The 21,580-nt window shown below is 41.5% G+C and overlaps 1 protein-coding gene across 3 annotated transcripts in view; it reads left to right on the top strand.

Moving 5' to 3' along the window:
- Positions 1 to 2,009: 2,009 nt before the first annotated feature.
- Positions 2,010 to 21,580, top strand: part of BBS2 (Bardet-Biedl syndrome 2) — a 31,769-nt gene continuing 12,198 nt past the window's right edge. For 2 of the 3 annotated variants that reach the window (XR_014013690.1, XM_081215478.1), the window contains exons 1-9: positions 2,010 to 2,287; positions 7,184 to 7,411; positions 12,133 to 12,258; positions 12,527 to 12,589; positions 13,403 to 13,480; positions 16,795 to 16,899; positions 16,983 to 17,069; positions 20,242 to 20,377; positions 20,609 to 20,748. Coding sequence is in view for 2 of the 3 variants with exons in the window: in XM_081215478.1 (XP_081071604.1) it covers positions 2,171 to 2,287; positions 7,184 to 7,411; positions 12,133 to 12,258; positions 12,527 to 12,589; positions 13,403 to 13,480; positions 16,795 to 16,899; positions 16,983 to 17,069; positions 20,242 to 20,377; positions 20,609 to 20,748 (1,080 nt within the window). In the remaining variant the exon portion in view is untranslated. Of the gene's footprint in view, positions 2,288 to 7,183; positions 7,416 to 12,132; positions 12,259 to 12,526; positions 12,590 to 13,402; positions 13,481 to 16,794; positions 16,900 to 16,982; positions 17,070 to 20,241; positions 20,378 to 20,608; positions 20,749 to 21,580 lie in introns of all 3 variants that reach the window. The other variant, XM_081215479.1, reaches the window with a different exon arrangement.

The raw sequence follows: 21,580 nt of genomic DNA, 5'->3' as shown, positions 1-21,580 counted from the left end.
TAAGCTACCCAGTTTGTGGTATTTTGTTATGGTCGTGTATTAGCAAATGAATACACTCCTAGATGTAAATTCCGTGAGGGCACAGATTATGTCTTTCTTGTATACCATGGTGTCCCTAACTACTTGAACACTGACTAGCACACAGAGACCCGCAATACATGTTTGTCAGAAAAATGAAGACTGTGAGATGACCTCTATTAGAGATTTATTCCTTTCAAGCTGTTCCTGGGAGGGGTGTCCTGTCAGCCTTGTGATCAGCTATTGGCAAAAGGGAGTGGATTCTGTGAGCTGATGCCTCCCTGGAGGCAGAGTCTAGGGGCTGAGGGGAGGGGTACCTCACAAAGTTCTGATGGTAAAAGGCAGGAGAACAGACCCAGGGCAATTTCCATTACAGGGCTGGTTGGGTAAGTGCTACAGGACTGTGGGGTCTAGGCAGTGAAGCAGAGACACTGAGGCAGAAAGGAGCTGGGAGAAGCCAGAGGCAGGGCCTATCAGACGGGGCTTATCGGGCTATTGGATCAGACCTTACATTCCATCGAGGCCCTCAAATTTAGTCTCTTATAAATTTATTTATTGAATTTATTTATTTATTTTATTTTTGGCTGCGTTGGGTCTTCGTTGCTGTGTGCGGGCTCTCTCCAGTTGCAGCGAGTCGGGGCCACTCCTCGCTGTGGTGCGCAGGCCTCTCAGTGCGGTGGCCTCTCTTGTTGTGGAGCACAGGTTCCAGGCGCGCCGGCTTCAGTAGTTGTGGCACACGGGCTTCAGTAGTTGTGGCTTGCAGGCTCTAGAGCACAGGCTCAGTAGTTGTGGCGCACGGGCTTAGTTGCTCCGTGGCATGTGGGATCTTCCCGGGCCAGGGCTCGAACCTGTGCCCCCTGCATTGGCAGGCGGATTCTTAACCACTGTGCCACCAGGGAAGCCCAAATTTAGTCTTTTGACATTATCTCCAGAAGAGATTACAACTAGTCACAGACGCCCCCCACCTACCCAGTACGCTTGAAAAAAGATGCTCGTTTGTACGGCTGTAATTACAAAATGGAGATATCAATAATATTCTAGAACCCATCTTTCAAGACCCACCTACAGCATGTGACACGGTTATTTTCCTACTCCTGGCAACACTCTCTTCACTTGGCTTCCTTCTCAGTCTCCTCTGTTGCTTCCCATTCATCTCGTCCCTCAGCCCTAACCGTTTATTTCTGGAAGGCAGCCAGAGCAATCCCTCAGTACCTTTGCACCTGAATTTCCTCTGCTGGAACACTCTTCCTCAAAACTGACTCCCTTACTTCTTTCAAGTTCTTGCCTGGACGTGACTGTCTCAGTGAGGTCTCTTCCCCACCACCTTATTTAAAACTGCACTCCCTCCAAACTTCTATCCCTCTTCCCTCCTTACCACTTACTACCAAAAGAGCTCCCACATGTATTTCTCAGTTAGTGTTTGTCTCCCCCGAAATGGAGGTCAGCTCCAGGAGGGCAGAGGTTTGTCTCATGTTAACTACCATACCTCTGTTGTCTAGAACAGTGCCTGACACATAGTGAACCCTCAAAAATTATCTGAATGAATGTCGAGAAGTTTAATGACTTTTCAAATTTTCGTGTTCGCATTTAAAATTTATAGAGCATCTTACAAAGAGCCATGGACCATTTAAAGGTGAGAGTTTAAAACGTTTTTTAAAGAGTCTATATATTTAGTAACTACTGTGAGCATCAACATAACAGCTAAAGTAAGGAGAAGAGTAGGCATTCAAGGCATATTTCTTGAATTAATGACCCTTCGGAGTGTGGTTGACGTGCGGGTAGTCTGCAACGGTGCAGCAGCTTGGTTGTAGTGCTAGAAGAAGCCCCAGGGGTGCGCTGGCTCAGACACCGCCACTGTAGACCTGTTAGTTGAGTCGAATCCAACGCGGATAAGTTTCAGCTGCTAAAGACACGACCCCACCACCGAGACCCAGTTTCAGCCTCAGCCGAGCCTGAGACCCGACCGCGCAGCCGCAGAACTAGGTGGGCGGGCCTGCGCAGCCGCAGAAAAAGCCGGTGGCCTGGGGTCCAGCTTAGTCCCGCTCAGTTTCCCGCCCGGCTTGGTCCCCGCGTTCTTCACCGCCGCGTGTGAGGCCGGCTTCGCTGCACCGGTATCGGACCACTAGCCCTCTTCTCCTGAGCTGTCGCCATCATGCTGCTGCCTGTGTTCACCCTGAAACTGCGCCACAAAATCAGCCCCCGCATGGTGGCCGTAGGGCGCTACGACGGGACTCACCCGTGCCTGGCGGCCGCTACCCAAGCAGGCAAGGTAACCGCTCCCACACGTTCCCACCCGTTCCCACCCGCACGGGGCCCGGGCCCCGGGAGTCGCCACGACCTCCGCCCGCTAGGTCCCTGCAGTCCAGCTGCTCATTCTCAGGCTCCGCCCCCAGCCAGGGTTGCCCGGCAACGGGTTGGTAGCCTCCGTAGCTCTCCATCCTGCGCACACATCATGAATAATCACGCAGAACGGCTTTTCTGAGCAGTTAACTTGTCTTCAGGCACTTAGACTCGGACAATGTTGGTGTCTCTCTACAGACAGGGAGCTTACGGAAGAGAAAACCCCAGAGGGGGAATGGCTTGGTCAGGGTTAGCAGTAATGGCAGACCCCAGATTAGAGCCCAGGCCCTCTGCCCTTCGCTCTGGAACTCCTACTATCTCAGACTGCCTCTCAGAGCCAACAACTTTACGGGGGGGAAAAAATCACACAGGACCCTTAAGTGATTCAAATTGCACTTTCGATCTTTATCCATGTACAGTCACGTCTCTTCCTATAATTTATTTACTAAGTACCTTTTAGGGGCTTACTATGTGCCGGGTGCTGGGCAAGGTGTGGGAATTACAGAGACGAAAAAGGTATGGTCATTCAGCATTTACCAGACTTACTGGACACCTCCTTTGTGGTAGATCTTGGGGATTCAGAGAGAAAGTTGGAGTCCTGACTTTCAGAAAGCTTATAGTCCAGAAGGACAGCAGACAAGGCAAATCAAGAAACTGTGTGTTGATGGAGGCATGCCCCCAAAACATGGAATACTATGACGCCAAGCGTAATAACTTCTAACAGGTACAAAGCCTTATTATGTTAATCATCTCAGCGTCCTTGCTAAATTGCCAACCGCTGCCACATAGCACAGGTGTCGTAGATTGTGGCTCCGGTACCTACTAAGTTCATGACCTTGAGCAAGGTACTTAGTATCTACCACATAGGGTTGCTAAGAGGATTAAGTCAGTTACTACTGATACATGTCATGCGCTTGGCATATAGGCAGTGGTCACTAACTGTTAGCTGTTATTTTCTTCTTATTACTCCCACTTTACTGATTAGAAATAATGGTTCAGAGAGGTTCAAAGCAATGTTTGAGGCTGGTCAACTGGAAAGCGGTAGAAATGAGATTAGAGTGCATGTTCTCTGACCCAGTGTGGATTTAATAAACTAACATTTATATAATTTGTAGTTTTCGAGACACTGCCACCTATGTTGTATGTTTTCTCATATGCCGTGCCTTGGGATACATAAGTAAAAAGTAATGATTCATTTTCATTAAGTTGTATAATGGAGGAAAGCATTTAGCACAGAGCCTCATACGTAATAATGTTTGTAGGCACTGACAAATACCAAAAATTCATATTGGTTCTGCTGTAGGTGCATAGCAGCTACATAAGTGGGCTGAAAAGATCCCATTGATATTAGCTCAGCCCCTGATTTATTGAGGGCTTGCTATGTGCTGGGCACTGTTCTTAGCTCTGCAGTTACAAGGGTGAAGGTGACAGACAAGTCTCATCCCCTTGGAGGTTACTTTGAGAGGGGGAGCCAGATAGTTAACAGAAACACACACACTGTCTCCATGGGAGAAAAACAGAGTAAGGGGTTGGGGGTGATGGGAGATTGCTGTTTTAGACAGGGTGGTCAGATAGGCCTCTGATAACTGTGGATCAGAGGTTTGAAGCAAATGAGGAAACCAGCCCTGCAGATAGGTGGAGTAAGTGTATCAGCAAGTACAAAGGCTCTGAGGTAGAGATATACTTGGTGTGTGTTCCAGAAACACAAGAAAGTTGCTGGGGCTGGAATGGATTGAGGGAAGCAGTGGGGTAGCCAGCGGCTGGATCATATAGGGCCTTGTAGGCCACCGTAAAGACCTTGGTTTTAATAAAGTGTGTGATGGGATTCGGTTTATGTTTTAGATAAAGGATCACTGGCTGGTGCTGCAACAGAGCTGCAGGGAGGGGAGTGTAGGAGTGGAAGCGGGAAGATCAGGCAGAGGTTTCTATGGAATCACTTTCATTAGAATGTGACCTAGAGTGGGAGGCAGGGACACTTGATTCTAAGTCTCTTTCTGAAGATGGGGGGAAAAAAGAGAGAGAGAAGTTCCTATGTCCTGTGTAATTGGACACTTTATATTCAGAACTTCAAAAACAAATCTGAAAAGTTCTGATCTTTTATCTTTAGACTTAAAAGAAAAAATTGGTACTATTTTATGATCCAAATAATACACAAATATATTTTCCTTTAAAAACAAACATTGCAGGTAAGGCTAAAGTTACCTCCTTGACTGTCGGGGCCCATGTCTCTAGAAACAGGATTTTGTCATTTTCAGTGGGACTCTGTTGTGAATGGGGGGCTGACTTATTGGGATCTGGTCTCTGAACCTGAGCAAGGATGCTTTAAAAAGGGGTTTCTTATAGGATGAACATTAGTTCTTCGGGGGACATGTTTCCTCTCACCATGGAATTGGAGGGCCTAGTTGGAATTTATATTGTCAGCAACACCCCCTCAGCCAGAACAGATATGTGAACTTCAGCCAGTCCTTTGGCTGAAGGCACTGGGAGTGATCTGTTTGTTGTGTGACTGAGCCTGAGGGACAGGTGAGTCTCCAGGGCACTGATTGCTCTATGCAGAGAACAGCAGGAGGGGAGCTAGGGAGAAACCAGACTCCTGGGGCTCTTGCTCTTGACAGCAATCTCCAAACTCTTTTCATCCCAATAACAGTGAACATGAAGTCCATAGGTTATTTTTCCTCCTGTTCTTTCTCAGCCTGTCTAATTACTAGAAGACTCTGTAAGAATTCTTTTGTTCAGAACTGTTATAAAAGGAAGTAAGATGTGACTAGAGATTACTGGAGCCAGACACCAGGCTTGCATCTTAGCCCTGTCACTTATCAGTGGTGAGACCTTGGGAAAGGGCCTTAACCCTTCTGATCTCCTCTGTATATCAGGAGGACCAAATGTTGTGAGGACCAAATGCAGTAATGTTTATAAAGGCATGTTGTAAAGTATTACACAAATGAGAACATGAACACAGTATTCAGTAGCTACACATATTATCTCTATGTTTCTAACCAATCTTTTAAAAATTATTTTTTGTCGAATAGGTTACCTTGTTTAGATAATAATTTAAAACTAATCCTGCTTGGATTTAAAACCGAGTCCCCTAAAACTGAGTTCCTCTGCTGAGTTTATGATTAACTTCTCTATCTCAAACTTTGTTTCCTTTCTTGTTCTACCCCTGTTCCTCCCCAGGATTGAGGATTATCAAAGAAAAGCAGGCATTGTAACCAAGCAGGACGCTATGGGGCCTTCCTGGGACGGACCCCTCCCCTCCATGTCCTCTACCTGCCTCTTGTTTGTAGAAAAGCTTTAGTCTCCCAGGCCTGCCCTGAGTCTCAGAAGGCTGACTCAAGAGTTAATTATTAGGAATGGGAAGGTGGAGAAACAAGCTGTTGAGCTGGGAAACTGGCAACAATTTAGACTCTAAACCAGCCATAAGGAGTCACGGGAACTCCCAGCTCCCAGTTCCCTGAAAGCTATAAAAGTCTGACACACATTCCTAAGCTGTTTTTACAGGGAGCAGACTCCTACCAGATGAAAACTGCTGATCACAAGCACGTAGACCCCAGACCGGTTGAAGCCAGAAGATAGGTGATGCTTGAAACTTCAGCTTGATGCCAACCAATCCAGGAATTGTGCACGAGCTGCTCACGCACCCTGCAGATCCCTCCCTCACACTGCCTTTAAAACCTTTGTCTCCTAACTGGCAACTTGGAGATGGTCTTAGGACATTAGTGCACCATCTTCCCAGGTTGCTGGCCTCTTGAGTAAAGCAAAATTTCCTTTTCCACCAACACGTGTCTCTCCAGTATTGGCCTTTTGAGTGGAGCAACCAAACTGGCCTCGCCTGGTTACAGATTTATACCAAGGGGTGAAATGCTCATTTAAAATTAGCAAATTTTAGAACTAGAAGGGGCTTAAGGCATCTCTAGTGCAGTTTCTCGTCCTTTTCTTTTTTTCCATATTGCCTCCTATAGAGCTTTTTTCAGAAAATTAAAATTTCCCTAATGAAATTTTAATACCACAGACATACAGTATATCTGTTTTTATAAAGACTCTTTGGAGGCTACAAGCCATTCTAATGTCTAAGATCTCCCCCACCCCAAACCCATCCACCCGTCTTGAGAGCAATATCACCCCTCGAGAATGCATGTTTTAGTCTAAACCTCCTTTTAGAGAAGCCCAAGGAAATTTAAAGATTTGTAGGGATACTCAGATGATTATATTTATGATAGTTGAAACTGCTAAATTAATTAACTTTGAGCTAATTATTTAATTCTGTCTTACTAGTATAGACTATGAAAGCCTTCAAGAAGCTTGCTTTGTGTGACTCAGTTTAGGTTTGTAAGACAAATTTACTACCTACCAGACCTTAAAACTACCAGTTTTAAGGGTTAGGAAGTGAATTAGTTAGGTGCTTGGATGGAAGATACTGAAGGAAGTGTTTATTATTCTATTTTCTCTGATCTTCGTGTGTAGCAATCACATTGTAGCTGGTAGCAGCTTCCTATAGGCTGACCAGGAAAAGGATGGTTTGTAAGAGTGCTTTAACACTCTACTAGTGGGTAGTATATAAGCTGCCCTGGGAAGCAACAACTAGATCTTGGCTATTACCTTGTTCTTTATAAGGCTAAGAACCACTGGGTTTCCACAGTTTGCAGTGATTGAAAGCCAGCCTTGCACAGAACTGTGTATGGGTGTTTTAAGTTTTGTAGATTATTAAAGTCACTTCTTGTTAATGTTGATATCTGTTAATAACCTGAGTCTTTTTTAAAAAGATGTATGTTAATTTTACATTTTTGGTATTTTAAGGGGATGTAATTAACTGTTTTTGTTTTAGGTTTTTATTCACAACCCTCATACCCGGAGCCAGCATTTCAGTGCATCCAGGGTCTTGCAGAGCCCCCTGGAGTCTGATGTTTCGCTTCTCAACATTAACCAGGCAGTCAGCTGCCTGACTGCAGGAGTACTGAACCCTGAACTTGGCTATGATGCTCTTTTAGTGGGGACACAGACTAATCTTCTGGCTTATGATGTCTACAATAATTCAGATTTGTTCTACAGAGAGGCAAGTATACCCCTTTATAACCATAAAACTTCCATTACCCATTAAGTGTCCACTTTTTCTTTTTTATGATTAAAAGAGATCAGACATTTATTTTGGTTTTTTTTTTTTTTTTTTTTTTTTTTTGCGGTATGTGGGCTTCTCACTGTTGTGGCCCCTCCCCTTGCGGAGCACAGGCTCCAGACGTGCAGGCTCAGTGGCCATGGCTCACGGGCCCAGCCGCTCCGCGGCATGTGGGATCTTCCCGGACCGGGGCACGAACCCGTGTCCTCTGCATCGGCAGGCGGACTCTCAACCACTGCGCCACCAGGGAAGCCCTATTTTGGTTTTTTATGTGGTTGTTGTAGTGTAGTTAAAAAACATGCGGATTTTGTCATTTACATCTCCTTTGTGTACTTGACATTTATTTGGTCATGGTTGGTAACCGTTGCTTTTTGACACTCCAGCTTATCTCTCAGGAGGTATATCTGTGCTACTTCCATCTGTCAAGATTTGCCATTGAGAGTTCTGCCAACAGCCAGGGAGCCAGCAAACAGGTCTCCTGGTGGCTTTGCATTAAAGTTTAGTATAGTAGTTTCTAGGAGAAGCACTTACTGTAGACTGCCATCTACAGGCTACTGCAACTTTAATTCTCAGATAATCCAAATTTATTATAGAAAAGATATAGAAGCAAAATAAAAATAATTACGCATGGTTTCTTCATTTGGAAATAACACTTAACTCTTGAATTGATTTATCCCGACTTTTTACTAAGTATTTGTGAGTGATTTTTTTTTTTTTACAAAATGGGATCATACTATATACATGTAGCCTTTTACTTTTTTCTATAATAGCTTTATTAAGATATAATTCATATACCATACAACTCACCTATTTAAAGTATACAGTTCAGTGGTTTATTCAGAGAGTTGTGTAACTACACCACAATCAATTATAGAACATTTTCATTATTCCAGAAAAAAACCCATACCCATTAGTAGTCACTTCCCATTTTCTCCCAACCTCTCATCCTTAAGCAACCACCAGTCTACTTTCTATCTCCATAGATTTGACTATTCTGGACATTTTCTTTTATAAATTTATTTTTTTTTATTTTTGGCTGTGTTGGGTCTTTGTTGCTGTGTGCAGGCTTTTCTCTAGTTGCGGGGAAGGGGGGATACTCTTAGTTGCAGTGCGTGGGCTTCTCATTGCAGTGGCTTCTCTTGTTGCGGAGCACGGGCTCTAGGCACGTGGGCTTCAGTAGTTGTGGTGCGCAGGCTCATTAATAGTGCCACATGGGTTTAGGTGCTCCATGGCATGTGGGATCTTCCTGGACCAGGGCTCAAACCCGTGTCGCCTGCATTGGCAGGCGGATTCTTAACCACTGCGCCACCAGGGAAGCCCTATTCTGGACATTTTGTTACATGTATCATACTTCATTCTTTTTATGACTGAGTAATTGTCCATTGTATGTATAAACAACATTTTATTTATCCATTCATCATTTAATAGACATTTGGGTTGTTTCTACTCCCTGGATATTACATGTGGCCTTTTTATTCAGAAATATATGTATTGTATTGAACTTTATATTGAAGTTACTATATATCTATGCTTTATTCTTATTGGCTCTATAGTATTTCATTGTGTTAAAATATATCATAATTTGTTTAACCCTTTCCATATTGTTTCATATTTATGTTATTTCCATAGTTTCTCTATTACAATTGATAATTTCATAAGCATATATCTTTGCCAACTTCTCTGATTATTTCCTAAGGGTAAGTTCTTAGAAATGCAGTTTTTTTCCTTTGGTATTTTTTTATTGAGGTAAAATGTACATACAGTGAGATACACAAACCTTAAGTGTTCAGTTCAATGAGTTTTGATCCCTGTAATCAACACCCCCCAATAAAAATATATTGGGGGTGTTATGGAAGCATCTTATGGAAAAACCGGAATGAACAACTTTTTGGCCAACCCAGTAGAACATTTTCATCCCTTCAGAAAATTTTGCTGTGCCCCATTCCAGTCAATTCCTATTCCCTATAGATATTCACTGTTTTGATTTCTGTCACCTTAGATTAGTTTCCCCTGTTTTTGAACTTCACACAAATGGAATCATACAGAATGTACTCTTTGGTGTCTGGCTTCTTTCACTTAACGTCTGTGAGAGTCATACTTGTTGCATTTAGCAGTAGTTCTTTTTTTCTTTTTAATATTTATTTATTGTGGCTGCGCCGGGTCTTAGTTGTAGCATGCGGGCTCTTAGTTGCAGCATGTGGGCTCTTAGTTGCGGCATGCTGACTCTTAGTTGCTACAAGTGTGTGTGCTATAGTTCCCCAAGCAGGGATCGAACCTGGGCCCACTGCATTGGGAGCATGGCATCTTACCCACTGGACAACCAGGGAAGTCCCTACCAGTAGTTCTTTTTTGTTGCCGAATAGTAATTCCATTGTGTGAATATGCCACAATTTGTTTATTCTTCTGATGATGGACATGTGGGATGGACATCCGGGTTGTTTCCAGTTTGGGGAAATTATGGATAAAGTTTCTGTAAACATTTTTGTCCTAGTCTTTTTGTGGACATATGTTTTAGTTCATCTTGGGTAAATACCTAGGAGTAGTTGTACTGTTTTACACTTCCATCAGCAATGTGTGAGAGTTCCATTTGCTCCACATTTCTTGTCAGCATTTGGTGTTGCCCATCTTTGTAATTTGAGTCATTTTAGTAGGTGTGAAGTGGTATCTTACTGTGGTTTCATTTTGCATTTTCCTTGTGACCAGTGATGTAGAACACTTTTTCTTGTGCTTTTTAAAAATTTGTATGTCTTCTTTTGTGAATCATCTAAGTCTTTTGCCTATTTTTTATTGGTAGTTTGGGTGTATTATTGATTCGTAGATGGTCTTTGGATATACTGGGCACAAGTTCTCTGTCAGATTCATGTAAAATAAATATTTTCTCTCAATACGTGGCTCATTCCAATAGGTAGGTATCTTTTGATGAGCAGAAGTTTTCAATTTTGATGAAGCCTTGCTGATCAATTTGTTCTTTAATGGTTAGTGCTCTTTCTGTCCTAAGAAATCTTTGCCTATTTCAGTGTGACAAAGATACTGTTGTATTTTTGTATAAGACTGAAATTGAGTTTAGGACTGTATTAGGATTCTTCAGAGAAACAGAACCAATAGGATGTGTATGTATATATATATATATAGAGAGAGAGAGAGAGAGAGAGAAAGAGAGAGAGAGAGAGAGAGAGAGAGAGAGGAGATGGATTTATTTTAAGGAATTGGCTCATGCAGTTATGGAGGCTGGCAAGTCCAAAATTTGCAGGTTATGCCAGCAGGATAGAGACAGAGGAAAGAACTGATGTTGAAGCTCAAGTCCAAAGGCAGTCTGGTGGCAGGATCCTTCCTTCCTCAAGGGAGGTCAGTCTTTTTTCTACTTAGGCCTTCAACTGATTGGATGAGGCTCACCCACATTCTACAGGGTAATCTGCTTTACTCAGAGTCTACTGATTTAAATGTTAATCTCATCTAAAAAATACTTTCACAGAAACGTGTGGAATAATGTTTGACCAAATATCTGGGTACCATGGCCTGGCCAAGTTGACACATAAAATTAATTATCACAAGAATTCAGCTTTACAATTGCTGAGTTAAAAACCTTTTCTAAGTGAAATTTTTGTTAGATATTGCTAAACTGCTCTCTAGAAAGACTACTGTTTTCCCACCTACCCCTCAGAATATGAGAGTGCTTGTTTTATCACACCCTAACGAACAATAGGTCTCATCTTTGCTAATCTGAAAAGTCAAAAATGATGTATTGTAGAATGAACATTTTTTCATACTCGTTGGCTATTTGTATTTCTTCTCTTGTGAATTTCCTGTTTATTTTATTTATTTATTTTTGCTTGGGGTGTGTTTACCCATTTCTTATTTATTTACTTTGTATTAACTCTCATTAACAAGAAATATTAACTCTTTGTCCTATATATTGCAGTTATTTTTCCCAGTTTATTTTTTTTACCTTTTAACTTGATTGATTGACCAGTTAGTAGTTTTGGCTTCTTATGAATTCTTTTCTTTTTTTTATAGCCAATCTGTTTTTTATAGTTTTCCTACTTAAAGATTATGTAAGTAAGGACTATTTTCCTATACAATAAACAGTGTTTACAAAGATGTACTCGAATCTTCCAAAAATAAATTAAATTGTGCTTATGTACTTTATTCAAGAAGTCAAGACACTTATTATTTCTGGATGGTGGGTCTATAGGTGTTTGTAGTTTTTAGTACTTTACAATTTACTTTACGATTAAAAAGAGCAGTAGTGAGAGAACTGAGTAATAAGTATTAAAAAGATTTCCATCTAAAATAGTTAAAATAGGTTACAAAAGTTTGGGTGTTTAAAGGCATAAGTCTTGATTCTCTGGGGAATTTGGCCTTTAGAACCTGGTGGTCCAAGAGAGCCTGGGATTTTGTAGCAGGTTATCGTAGCAGGTTAGTGTGAGAGACCAAGGGCCTGAGTTTATCCTGGGTCTGTGCTCATCCTTGCATGAGCACACATAAGCCACAGACACGGTCCTCAGTGGACAGCCCTGGCCTGCCTCTCAGGAGACCATGTGGCTTCTCAGAAATGATGACAGACGACTCTGAGTATCTAAATAAAAAGAGGGGTATATGTTACCTCCAGTGTGCCCGTGCAGCATTGTGTTTGAGAGTTCCTGTCTTTTTTCCTTTCTTAGGTAGCAGATGGGGCCAATGCAATTGTGCTGGGGACATTGGGAGACATTTCCTCTCCTCTTGCAATTATTGGTGGAAATTGTGCTCTGCAGGGTTTCGATCATGAAGGAAATGATCTCTTTTGGACGGTATGAAGAACGAAATACTCTCTTTAGTACTCTTAAACATTTTTACTTTTAATGTTCTTTAGGTCTTGTTTGTTTGTTTTTTACCACTAACTGTAATGAATAATAGAAACAAAATAGAACAATGTTTATAATTCTGTACATTAAAAAAAGGATATGAGTAATTAGAGTTTTAAATTAGTGGTTTGTATCATCCTCTCTTTCATGTAGCCCCTGTGTTTGGATTAAGTGAAAAAAGATGGTATGGTAATGATTTTGGTTCTATTTTCAGGTTACTGGAGATAATGTTCATTCCTTGGCCTTGTGTGACTTTGATGGTGATGGGAAGAAAGAGGTACGTGCGGGAGGAGATACTTCACTTGTGTATACTTCTCAGCTGAGTACATACATTTTCCCCTGACGGTGACATTAGTGTTGAGAGAGCTGTTAGCTTCTCACAGGTGATTTTGGTGCTCTGTTGCCTAAATGATGAGCTAAGTGGCCTCATTTGTCTTTCTCCTCTCTTTTCAACAATAATTTACTTGTGTTTGTCTAATACAGAGATCAAGACCATGATGTTTCAAAGACACCTGACAGGGAGAGAAGGCAGAACATTTGATGGGATCGCAGTCACATTCACAGTCTTGTAACTTGATTCCAATGCTTTTAAATCGTACCTCGTTCTCAGTTTTAGCCAACTTTTTCAGTAATCTGAAAGTTTTAGAGATTGGCTCTTAGCCTTTTTAAACTATTCTAATGGTTTCTCTAGAAATTAACTTCTTGAGCAGCCAGGGAAGTACTGGGTTGGGCATTGACTTAACCTCCACTTGTCCACGGATACTGGGCTCCGGCTTTTGAAACAGGGCTTCCACCTGCAGGCAGACAGACACCAAACCAAGAACATTTTCAGGTGCCTGGTGAAAGAACTTGTTCTGGGTAGGAGGTGCAGCCCACATGGCAGGATCTATAGTAACCACTTTTTCTTCACTGACTGAATCCTGACCTTCTCAATGGAAGGAACCTTTCTGAGCATCACATTACTGGGAAGTTGGAACTTCTGGGTGGCTGTAGGAACATACGAAGTATCATGCGATTTTTTTGTTTTATTTTTGGAAATTTTGCTGTGTTCACTCGCTGAACTAAATATGTATGATTTTTTTCCTTTCAGCTTCTTGTTGGATCTGAGGATTTTGATATCCGAGTTTTTAAAGAAGATGAGATTGTGGCAGAAATGACAGAAACAGAGGTAAGAAGTGTAAGAAGGTATCAGAATTATGATAACCTTGACAAATTAGCATAGTCAAATGTAACATTAAAGGAGAGTGCTGGGACATCTTCTCACAACCCAGACAGTTTTAGGGTAAAAACTGTGGGGATTAAACAGAGCTGTGCATTACAGAGAAAGAAGCATTTTAAATATCCTTTATCAAGATATATCTTGAAAAGACTGATTAAATACGGAAAAATTATTGAGCACATTAAGGTATTTCTTTTAATGAGCTAATACATACTACTGATAATAATAGCAACCATTTATTGTGCACCTGAAATATGCCAGGCACTGAACTTACTCATCCTACAACAACCCTGTTATGAAGGTATTATTAGTTCTCATTTTACAGATGAGGGAACACGTTAAGTTTCCCTGTTAAGTTTCTCTTACAAGCTCATGGCTGTTAAGTGGCATATGGTCAGGATTTGTAGCTTTGTGCCGCCTCCTCCTCCTCATGTGTATTAAATGGGGTTGAATATTGAATAAAGTGTGTAAATGAGATTTTTATACTTTTTCTCTTAATTCAAATTAAGTACTTAGGCACATTTCTATAGGTAAACTTAAAAATCAGATGTTAGAGAACTTGACTAGTTTCTTTGTGATTAGAATTACTCATGTAATTGAACCTGAGATGTTTCTTAAAGAGTTTTTTTTTAAAAAAACATTGAAGATTACTCTTATCCTTTGTAGTTTTGGTATTCTTAGGATACTTATTTGCTGCTGGTTTTCCAGGATTGGGCAAGATGGAAACAGAAAAAAGAATTAGGATATTCTGAATTAAGAAAGGAGAAAGGGATGAAGGAGCAATGGCTTGTAACCATTGTAAAGGGACAGAAAAAAAAAAACAACAGAAGGAAGTCTTGGAGATCAAAATGATGGGATTGTGCAAAATTGAATCAGGTGGTGTTTGGGAGTCTGTATCAGAAAAGCTTGAGGGCACCAGCCTCAGAACTCACCTTGGCCACTCATCCTCGCTTCTCGCCACTTACAAAAGCTGTCTAGGGGTGTCAGGCTTCTATTTTCCTGACTACAAAAGGGAGACCACAAAGCAAAACGTGCATATTGATATATAAAAGTGTTATCAATGATTTTAACTGGTTTACCTTTATTACAGATTTTTACTTTGACTTACTATACTTTTTATGCAGTCTTAGTTATTATGGTTGTAAACTAATAGCTGTGGATGGAGGAAAATGAAGGGGAGAAGTGAGTGCCAAAAGCAACAGTCTGAAGATATGTGTCCATATGGGGGCGGTTTTGTTTATGTGTATGTGTTTAATGTGTGCTTTTCTAGAGAGAAGATCCTTAGCTTTCATTAGGTTCTTGAAGGGGGTCGCCACCACCCTGTTAAAAAAACAACTTAAGGGCTTCCCTGGTGGCACAGTGGTTGAGAGTCCGCCTGCCGATGCAGGGGACACGGGTTCGTGCCCCGGTCTGGGAGGATCCCACATGCCGCGGAGCGGCTGGGCCCGTGAGCCATGGCCGCTGAGTCTGCGCGTCTGGGGCCTGTGCTCCGCAGCGGGAGAGGCCACAGCAGTGAGAGGCCCGCGTACCGCAAAAAAAAAAAAAAAAACAAACTTAAGAATCACTGGCCTGTAGGTGCTGTGTCCTGCATTACCATTTCCCTTTCATTCAAATTTGTAGTAAATCGGGACTTCCCTGGTGGCGCAGTGGATAAGAATCCGCCTGCCAATGCAGGGGACATGGGTTCGAGCCCTGGTCCGGGAAGATCCTACATGCCGCGGAGCAACTAAGCCCGTGCGCCACAACTACTGAGCCTGTGCTCTAGAGCCCGCGAGCCACAACTACTGAGCCCACGTGCCAAAACTACTGAAGCCCGCATGCCTAGAGCCTGTGCTCCGCAACGAGAGAAGCCACCGCAACGAGAAGCCTGTGCACCAAAATGAAGAGTAGCCCCCGCTCGCCGCAACTAGAGAAAGCCTGCGAGCAGCGAGTACCCAACGCAGCCAAAAATAAATGAATACATTAAAAAAATTTTTTTTGTTTAAAAAAAATTTGTAGTAAATCTTTTCTCTTTTAGGGAATCATTGGGGTGTTGTTGGATTTCTGCTTATTGTCAATACTAGATGTGAGGGGAGTGCATTCTTTGAAACACCTCTTTCCTAAATCCTGGAAAAGGACAGAAGAACATGAAATAGAGCAAGGGATTTGAGGTGCCTCTTGATCCTCTAGTCCGCAAAAGAAGAAACTAGTGAGCTAATGAAGGACTAAGGGACCGAGGGAAACTGGGGCTAAATTTACGAAAATGTGGACTTCATGAGATTGTTCATTTCAGAGCTGTTTTCCTGTCCTCTTGGTTTGATTTTTGTTCCTAGTTCAAATGTCTTTTCACACATCAGCAAAATTATAATTTATTTGGCAGTTGAACAGCACTGCCAAAAGAATGCCTTGAGCTAAATAATTCTGGAGTCCTACCCAGCACTTTGTATTCAGAGTTAAGTGAAGTGGGTGGTTTTATAGAAAAGCTGTAGGTGTAGAAGAAATTCCACAACTATTCTCTGCTTTATACAATTTATTTCTTTATATCTCTTGTATTAGTGTCAGAATTAGAAAGTAGATCTGCAGGATCATAGACATCATTAAACTTTGGTTTTAACTTTTAAGGATAATTTTTTTCAGTATCTAAAATTTTGTCCTCTTAAGTATGTTAAATCCTCTAATAATTCTGTAAATATTTCAGTATAATATATACATTATATATATTGTTAGATACAGAAATCCATGTGCTGGGTTTTTGCTTTTCAAAGGATTATGTTTTCTTCTAAAAAACGTCTTTCATCTCTAGCAAACAATAAATTATGTCATAGAAAAGTATACACTTAAAAGATGTTTAATTGTGGATTTTACAAGTCCTTTTAAAATTTAGGCTGTAGGATATCATAAGGAAACTGGAATAATAATTAAAACATTTTGAGTTAGTGTGTGTAACATCTATTGTACATATTCCAGATCTTGTGTACGTGGCTTATTCCCTCCTTAATTCCTTAATTTTATTATTTAAAAAATACTAATTTGTTGAAACTTGCTACATATGCTCAATCTAAAACAGTAAATTTTGTGAGTTTATTTAATGCTGATTATCCAACTCTGAAATAGATGACACGGATCACAGAGAAGGGGAATGCATTCCCCTCTAATGGATTGGAAGTGCATTTAAATCTAATTTTAACATACTTATATTATAGCAAGGCATGCAGTTTTATAAAGCCACACTTTGCATTAAATTGAGCCTTAATGAACTGTGTGTTTATCATTATTTTTTGCAGATAATCACCTCTCTTTGTCCCATGTATGGCAGTCGATTTGGTTATGCCCTTTCCAATGGCACAGTTGGAGTTTATGACAAAACAGCCCGATACTGGAGAATTAAAGTTAGTATGATTAAGCCTCTGAGATTCAGGGATTTTATACTTATTGAGAGACTTATGTACTAATTGTTGAAATTCCTTTTCAGTCCAAAAATCATGCCATGAGCATTCATGCTTTTGACCTTAATTCTGATGGAGTGTGTGAACTGATAACCGGTTGGTCCAATGGGAAGGTAAGTTTAAACAGTAGAGTTCAAGTATGATTTAAAGTAATCATTGTCTGAGATACATTGGCTGTATGACTCAGAGCAGTAATACGAGAATATAAACTTGAGTTCCTTGGCTGTGCTTTCAAATGTAACTTTATAATCTTCCCATGTATTTTAATTCTTGCTCTAGTTATCAACACTGCAGAGTGAGTGCGTGTCCTTTCCGTCTCATAAGCGCTATTTGGGGAAAATCTCTAGGAAGGTTCTTCCTGAATCTCTTCCTTGAAGGAATGAGAATCAATTTAATCAAGTCGATCCTAAGCATAAGCGCGTTAAAAAAAAAAAGGATTTTTAATAAGCTAATAGTGAACTGTGTGTATAGCTCTTTTCTAGTAAATCTTCAAGTCTGACTAAAAACAGGATTAATGGGAAGAATTATGTTAGCATATTGTTTTCTGAGCTAGAACTTCAAAATAGAATTTTTTTGCTTCTTTCCTTTTTTAACTTCAGATCAGAATTTTCCACAGTCTTTTGGCAAAGTCGGGATTATCTTGTTAGCAACTGCCTCAGTAGCTGTCGGATCTCCATGGATACCATGTGCCCTAGCTCTTTCATCTGTCAGTGCCGATTGCCTGGAGGAGATCAGCTAATGCTATCTTTTCTTCTTTACTTTTGGCCAGTGCCTTGTAACCTTCCTTTGGTGTTGTGTGAAAAACAGATTCTAAAAAACTGTTAGGTTGGTTGCTACTTCTCCACTTGGTTTTGTCTTTGGCAGTGGGTGTTAAAAATGATAAAGGAAGACCATGTAGTTGCTTATTAAGAAACTTGAAAATCCATAAAGGGGACCCTGTTCTGGAGGAATATAAATTATTATGGTTGATTCGAGAATTAGAAACTACTTGACTTGAGAAGTTATCGAAAGTAACCTTCAGATCTGACTCTGGACCTAGATGTTTTTCTCGTTAAATGCTTTCAAAATTTTAAGAAATTTCTATTATATAATCTGTTGTAGGGCATAAAAAAGATAAGAAAACTATACAGTTCATTATATAAGTAGAAAAATTGATATCTGCACTTAACAGAAATAGCATTAAAAGGAAAACATACAGATCCAACAGGTGAATATAGGTACAAAATTACTAAATTAACTGCGACTAGCCAACTGACGTTTTCTCTAGTAGGTCATTTGTTGAGTTGGAGGCTCATCTTCTCTTCCAAGGCAAAACCTTCATGTTGGATAAAGCAAAAGAATAGAAAATCCACAGAAATATAAATTCGTAGTCCTGTTTCTTAGTTAGCAAATGAACCCTCTTGTTTGCTAAATATTGTGGAAATGCAATGCTGGAGGCCATGGAGTAGTCAGAAAGAAGCAAGTTCAGTTCAATCTGAGTTTGAGGGTTCTGTTAATGTGCAAAGAGCTTTGGTTAATACGGGCCATTCATTACTTTACAGGCTTTAGCATCCATACTTTTCAGGCTTAACTGATGTTGTTATTAAGAGCATGGTATTCTTCAGACAAGGGGTAGGAACTAGTAGTAAGCTAGTAGTAAGCTATGACCTAAATTAGTGTTTTTCATTGGAAAGTTTTGCCCAGAAGGATGTTTATGAAAAGACAGAAATAGTGGTCACTGAGATGCTTGCTCTATTAGATTTTCTGTAGCTAGCCTTTTATTAATATAATGCATATGTTCTTGCTTAGAACAAAGTCATCATTTTAAGTGGTTATCCTTCATTGTCGTTTTGAGATGCTTTTGTTTCTGATGGGTTGGTTAGTTATTTGCCTCCCTTGGGAAGAGGAGACTCAGAGGATAGTAGGGCTCTCTGAGGTGTCTCAGTAGTGTACGTGGAAGAGGGACTCTTTTTTTAAAAATATTTATTTATTTATTTATTTAGTTAGTTAGTTAGTTAGTTATTTGGCTGCACCAGGTCTTAGTTGCACCATGCGGGCTCTTAGTTGCGGTATGTGGGATCTTAGTTCCCTGACCAGGGATCGAACCCGGGCCCCCTGCATTGAGACCACCAGACCACCAGAGAAGTCCCAGAAGAGGGACTCTTTTTTTTTTTTTTTTTTTTTGCGGTATGCGGGCCTCTCACTGCTGTGGCCTCTCCCGCTGCGGAGCACAGGCTCCGGACGCGCAGGCCCAGCGGCCATGACTCACGGGCCCAACCGCTCCGCGGCATGCGGGATCCTCCCAGACCAGGGCACGAACCTACGTCCCCTGCATCGGCAGGCGGACCCTCAACCACTGCGCCACCAGGGAAGCCCTGGAAGAGGGACTCTTAAACAGGGCTATTACAAAAGGTTATATGGTGGAAGATTGGGCTAGATTGGCATTTTTCAAACTTTAGCTATAACTATATTGTATACATTTACGTATAGTAAAGATAAAATTTGTATATAGAGCTAACATGTCTTGTATGCCTCTATGTGCCAGGCCCTGTTCTGAGTGCTTACCACGTGTTAATTCCTTTAGGCCTCATTACAACTCTGAGGTGTGGATACAGTTATTTTCCTCATGTTCTTATTATTGATCTCCAGATCGATCAATTATTGACCTCCAGATGAGGAGGCCAAGCACAGAATGGTTAAGAGACTTGTCCTAGATCCCACAGACAAAAAAAGATCCCAGTGGCAAAGCTGGAATTCAAACCCAGGCAGTTTGGACTTTCGCACTGTTCTGTATATTCTTTTTTTTTTTTTTTGCCGTACGCGGGCCCCTCACTGTTGTGGCCTCTCCCGTTGCGGAGCACAGGCTCTGGATGCGCAGGCTCAGCGGCCATAGCCCACGGGCCCAGCCGCTCCGCGGCATGTGGGACCTTCCCGGACCCGGGCACGAACCCGTGTCCCCTGCATCGGCAGGCGGACTCTCAACCACTGCGCCACCAGGGAAGCCCCTGTTCTGTATATTCTAAATGTACTGCCTCTCAGGCAACCTACTTCTGCAAAGGAAATACTATGTGCAGGCCAGTATGTAAAACAGCTTTTACTTAATAAGAAAAAGAAAACAGAGCTGATTGTGGCCCCTTGGCCCTGATGGTTGTAGGTACGTCCTGAGAAGCCACAGGGCCCCATGGAATACTCTTGAAAACTTCTAGACCATAGCTGATTTTAAAGCTGATTCAACTTTAAAATTTTGTGTTATTTAAAAAAAAACTGTAGCATAAGCTATTTTTCAAGTTCTTGTTTTATTTTTAGGTCGATGCTCGAAGTGACCGAACTGGGGAGGTCATCTTTAAGGACAACTTTTCTTCTGCAGTTGCTGGTGTGGTGGAGGGAGATTACCGGATGGATGGCCACATACAGTTAATCTGCTGCTCGGTGGATGGGGAAAGTAAATCGGGAGAGGGAAAATCCTTGAAAAGTCAGATTTTGATTTGGGTCTGAATACTGGGAAATTCCACTATAAAGTGTTTGTGTTGATATCCTTTCATCCTAATAAATTCACCTAAGTTGGGGAAATGAAAACTTAGCTTTTAAGAACAGGTAATTGATGACTTAAAAGTAGACCTGGCTGTACCTGGGCTTATCCCTCAGTCTGGTGAGTGTTTTTTCCTCTTGTCAGTCCGGGGCTACCTGCCAGGCACGGCTGAGATGAGAGGGAACCTCATGGACACCAGCGTAGAGCAGGACCTGATCCGAGAGCTGAGTCAGAAAAAGCAGAACCTGTTGCTGGAGCTCCGTAACTATGAGGACAATGCCAAGGTAGGTCCTAATGTGGAGGGCCCATGGGAGTCTGAGAAGTTGAGAATGACCAGGAGGATTGGCAGCTGTGAAAGAAGAGTTTCAGCGTCTGCCACGGTGTGGGCTCCCCCTCCCCGCTGGTGGAAGCACAGATGGTTTGCCTTTTTGCTAGTGTCAGAATGAAGAGGGTGTGTATCCTTTAACCTAGAAATTCCACTGCTGGGCAGCTAAACTATGGAAGTATTTGCATGAGTGTTCAGAGACATTTACTGCAGCACTATTTGTAGCAGGGAACAGTTGGAAGCAACTTAACTTTTGATCAGTAGTAGGGACTGTGGGCTGGGGAATATTAAGCAGCTCAAAAGAATGAAGTATATATATGGGGACTGATATGGAAGGGTATCTGGTATTACTGAATGAAAGGAAGTGAGAACAATATGTATAGAGTAACTTTTATCTTTTTCAACAGCAAATAACATAAAAATTGACAACTGCAGAAGCTCTGTGTGTGTGTGTGTGTGCGTGTGTGCGCGCGCACGTGTTTATATATACATGTATGTACCAAACTGGCTGGAGGATGAGCTGAGGAGTAGGCTTTTAATTTGTCCCACGATGCATAACTGTATTTGAATTTGCTATACTAAGTGAATTTCTTTAGTTACTAAAAAACAAAATGCAGAAAAATAGAAAAGACATGCTGGGGCACACTGGACCCTAACCACAGGAAGGGATGAGAGTATTTTCCTTCGGGGAAAAGCCAGGTTAGAGCGAGAGCACTAATGAGGTGAGTCCTCTGCAGTCTAAAGAATCAGGTGAATAAGATGATGGGGGATCTGTCTTCTGAAGCTAAATA

Source organism: Mesoplodon bidens (genome assembly GCF_964165515.1).
Source record: "Mesoplodon bidens genome assembly, chromosome: 18".
Lineage (NCBI taxonomy): Eukaryota > Metazoa > Chordata > Mammalia > Artiodactyla > Ziphiidae > Mesoplodon > Mesoplodon bidens.
Note: the sequence above shows the minus strand (reverse complement) of the source record. Positions and strands in the feature narration are given on the sequence as shown.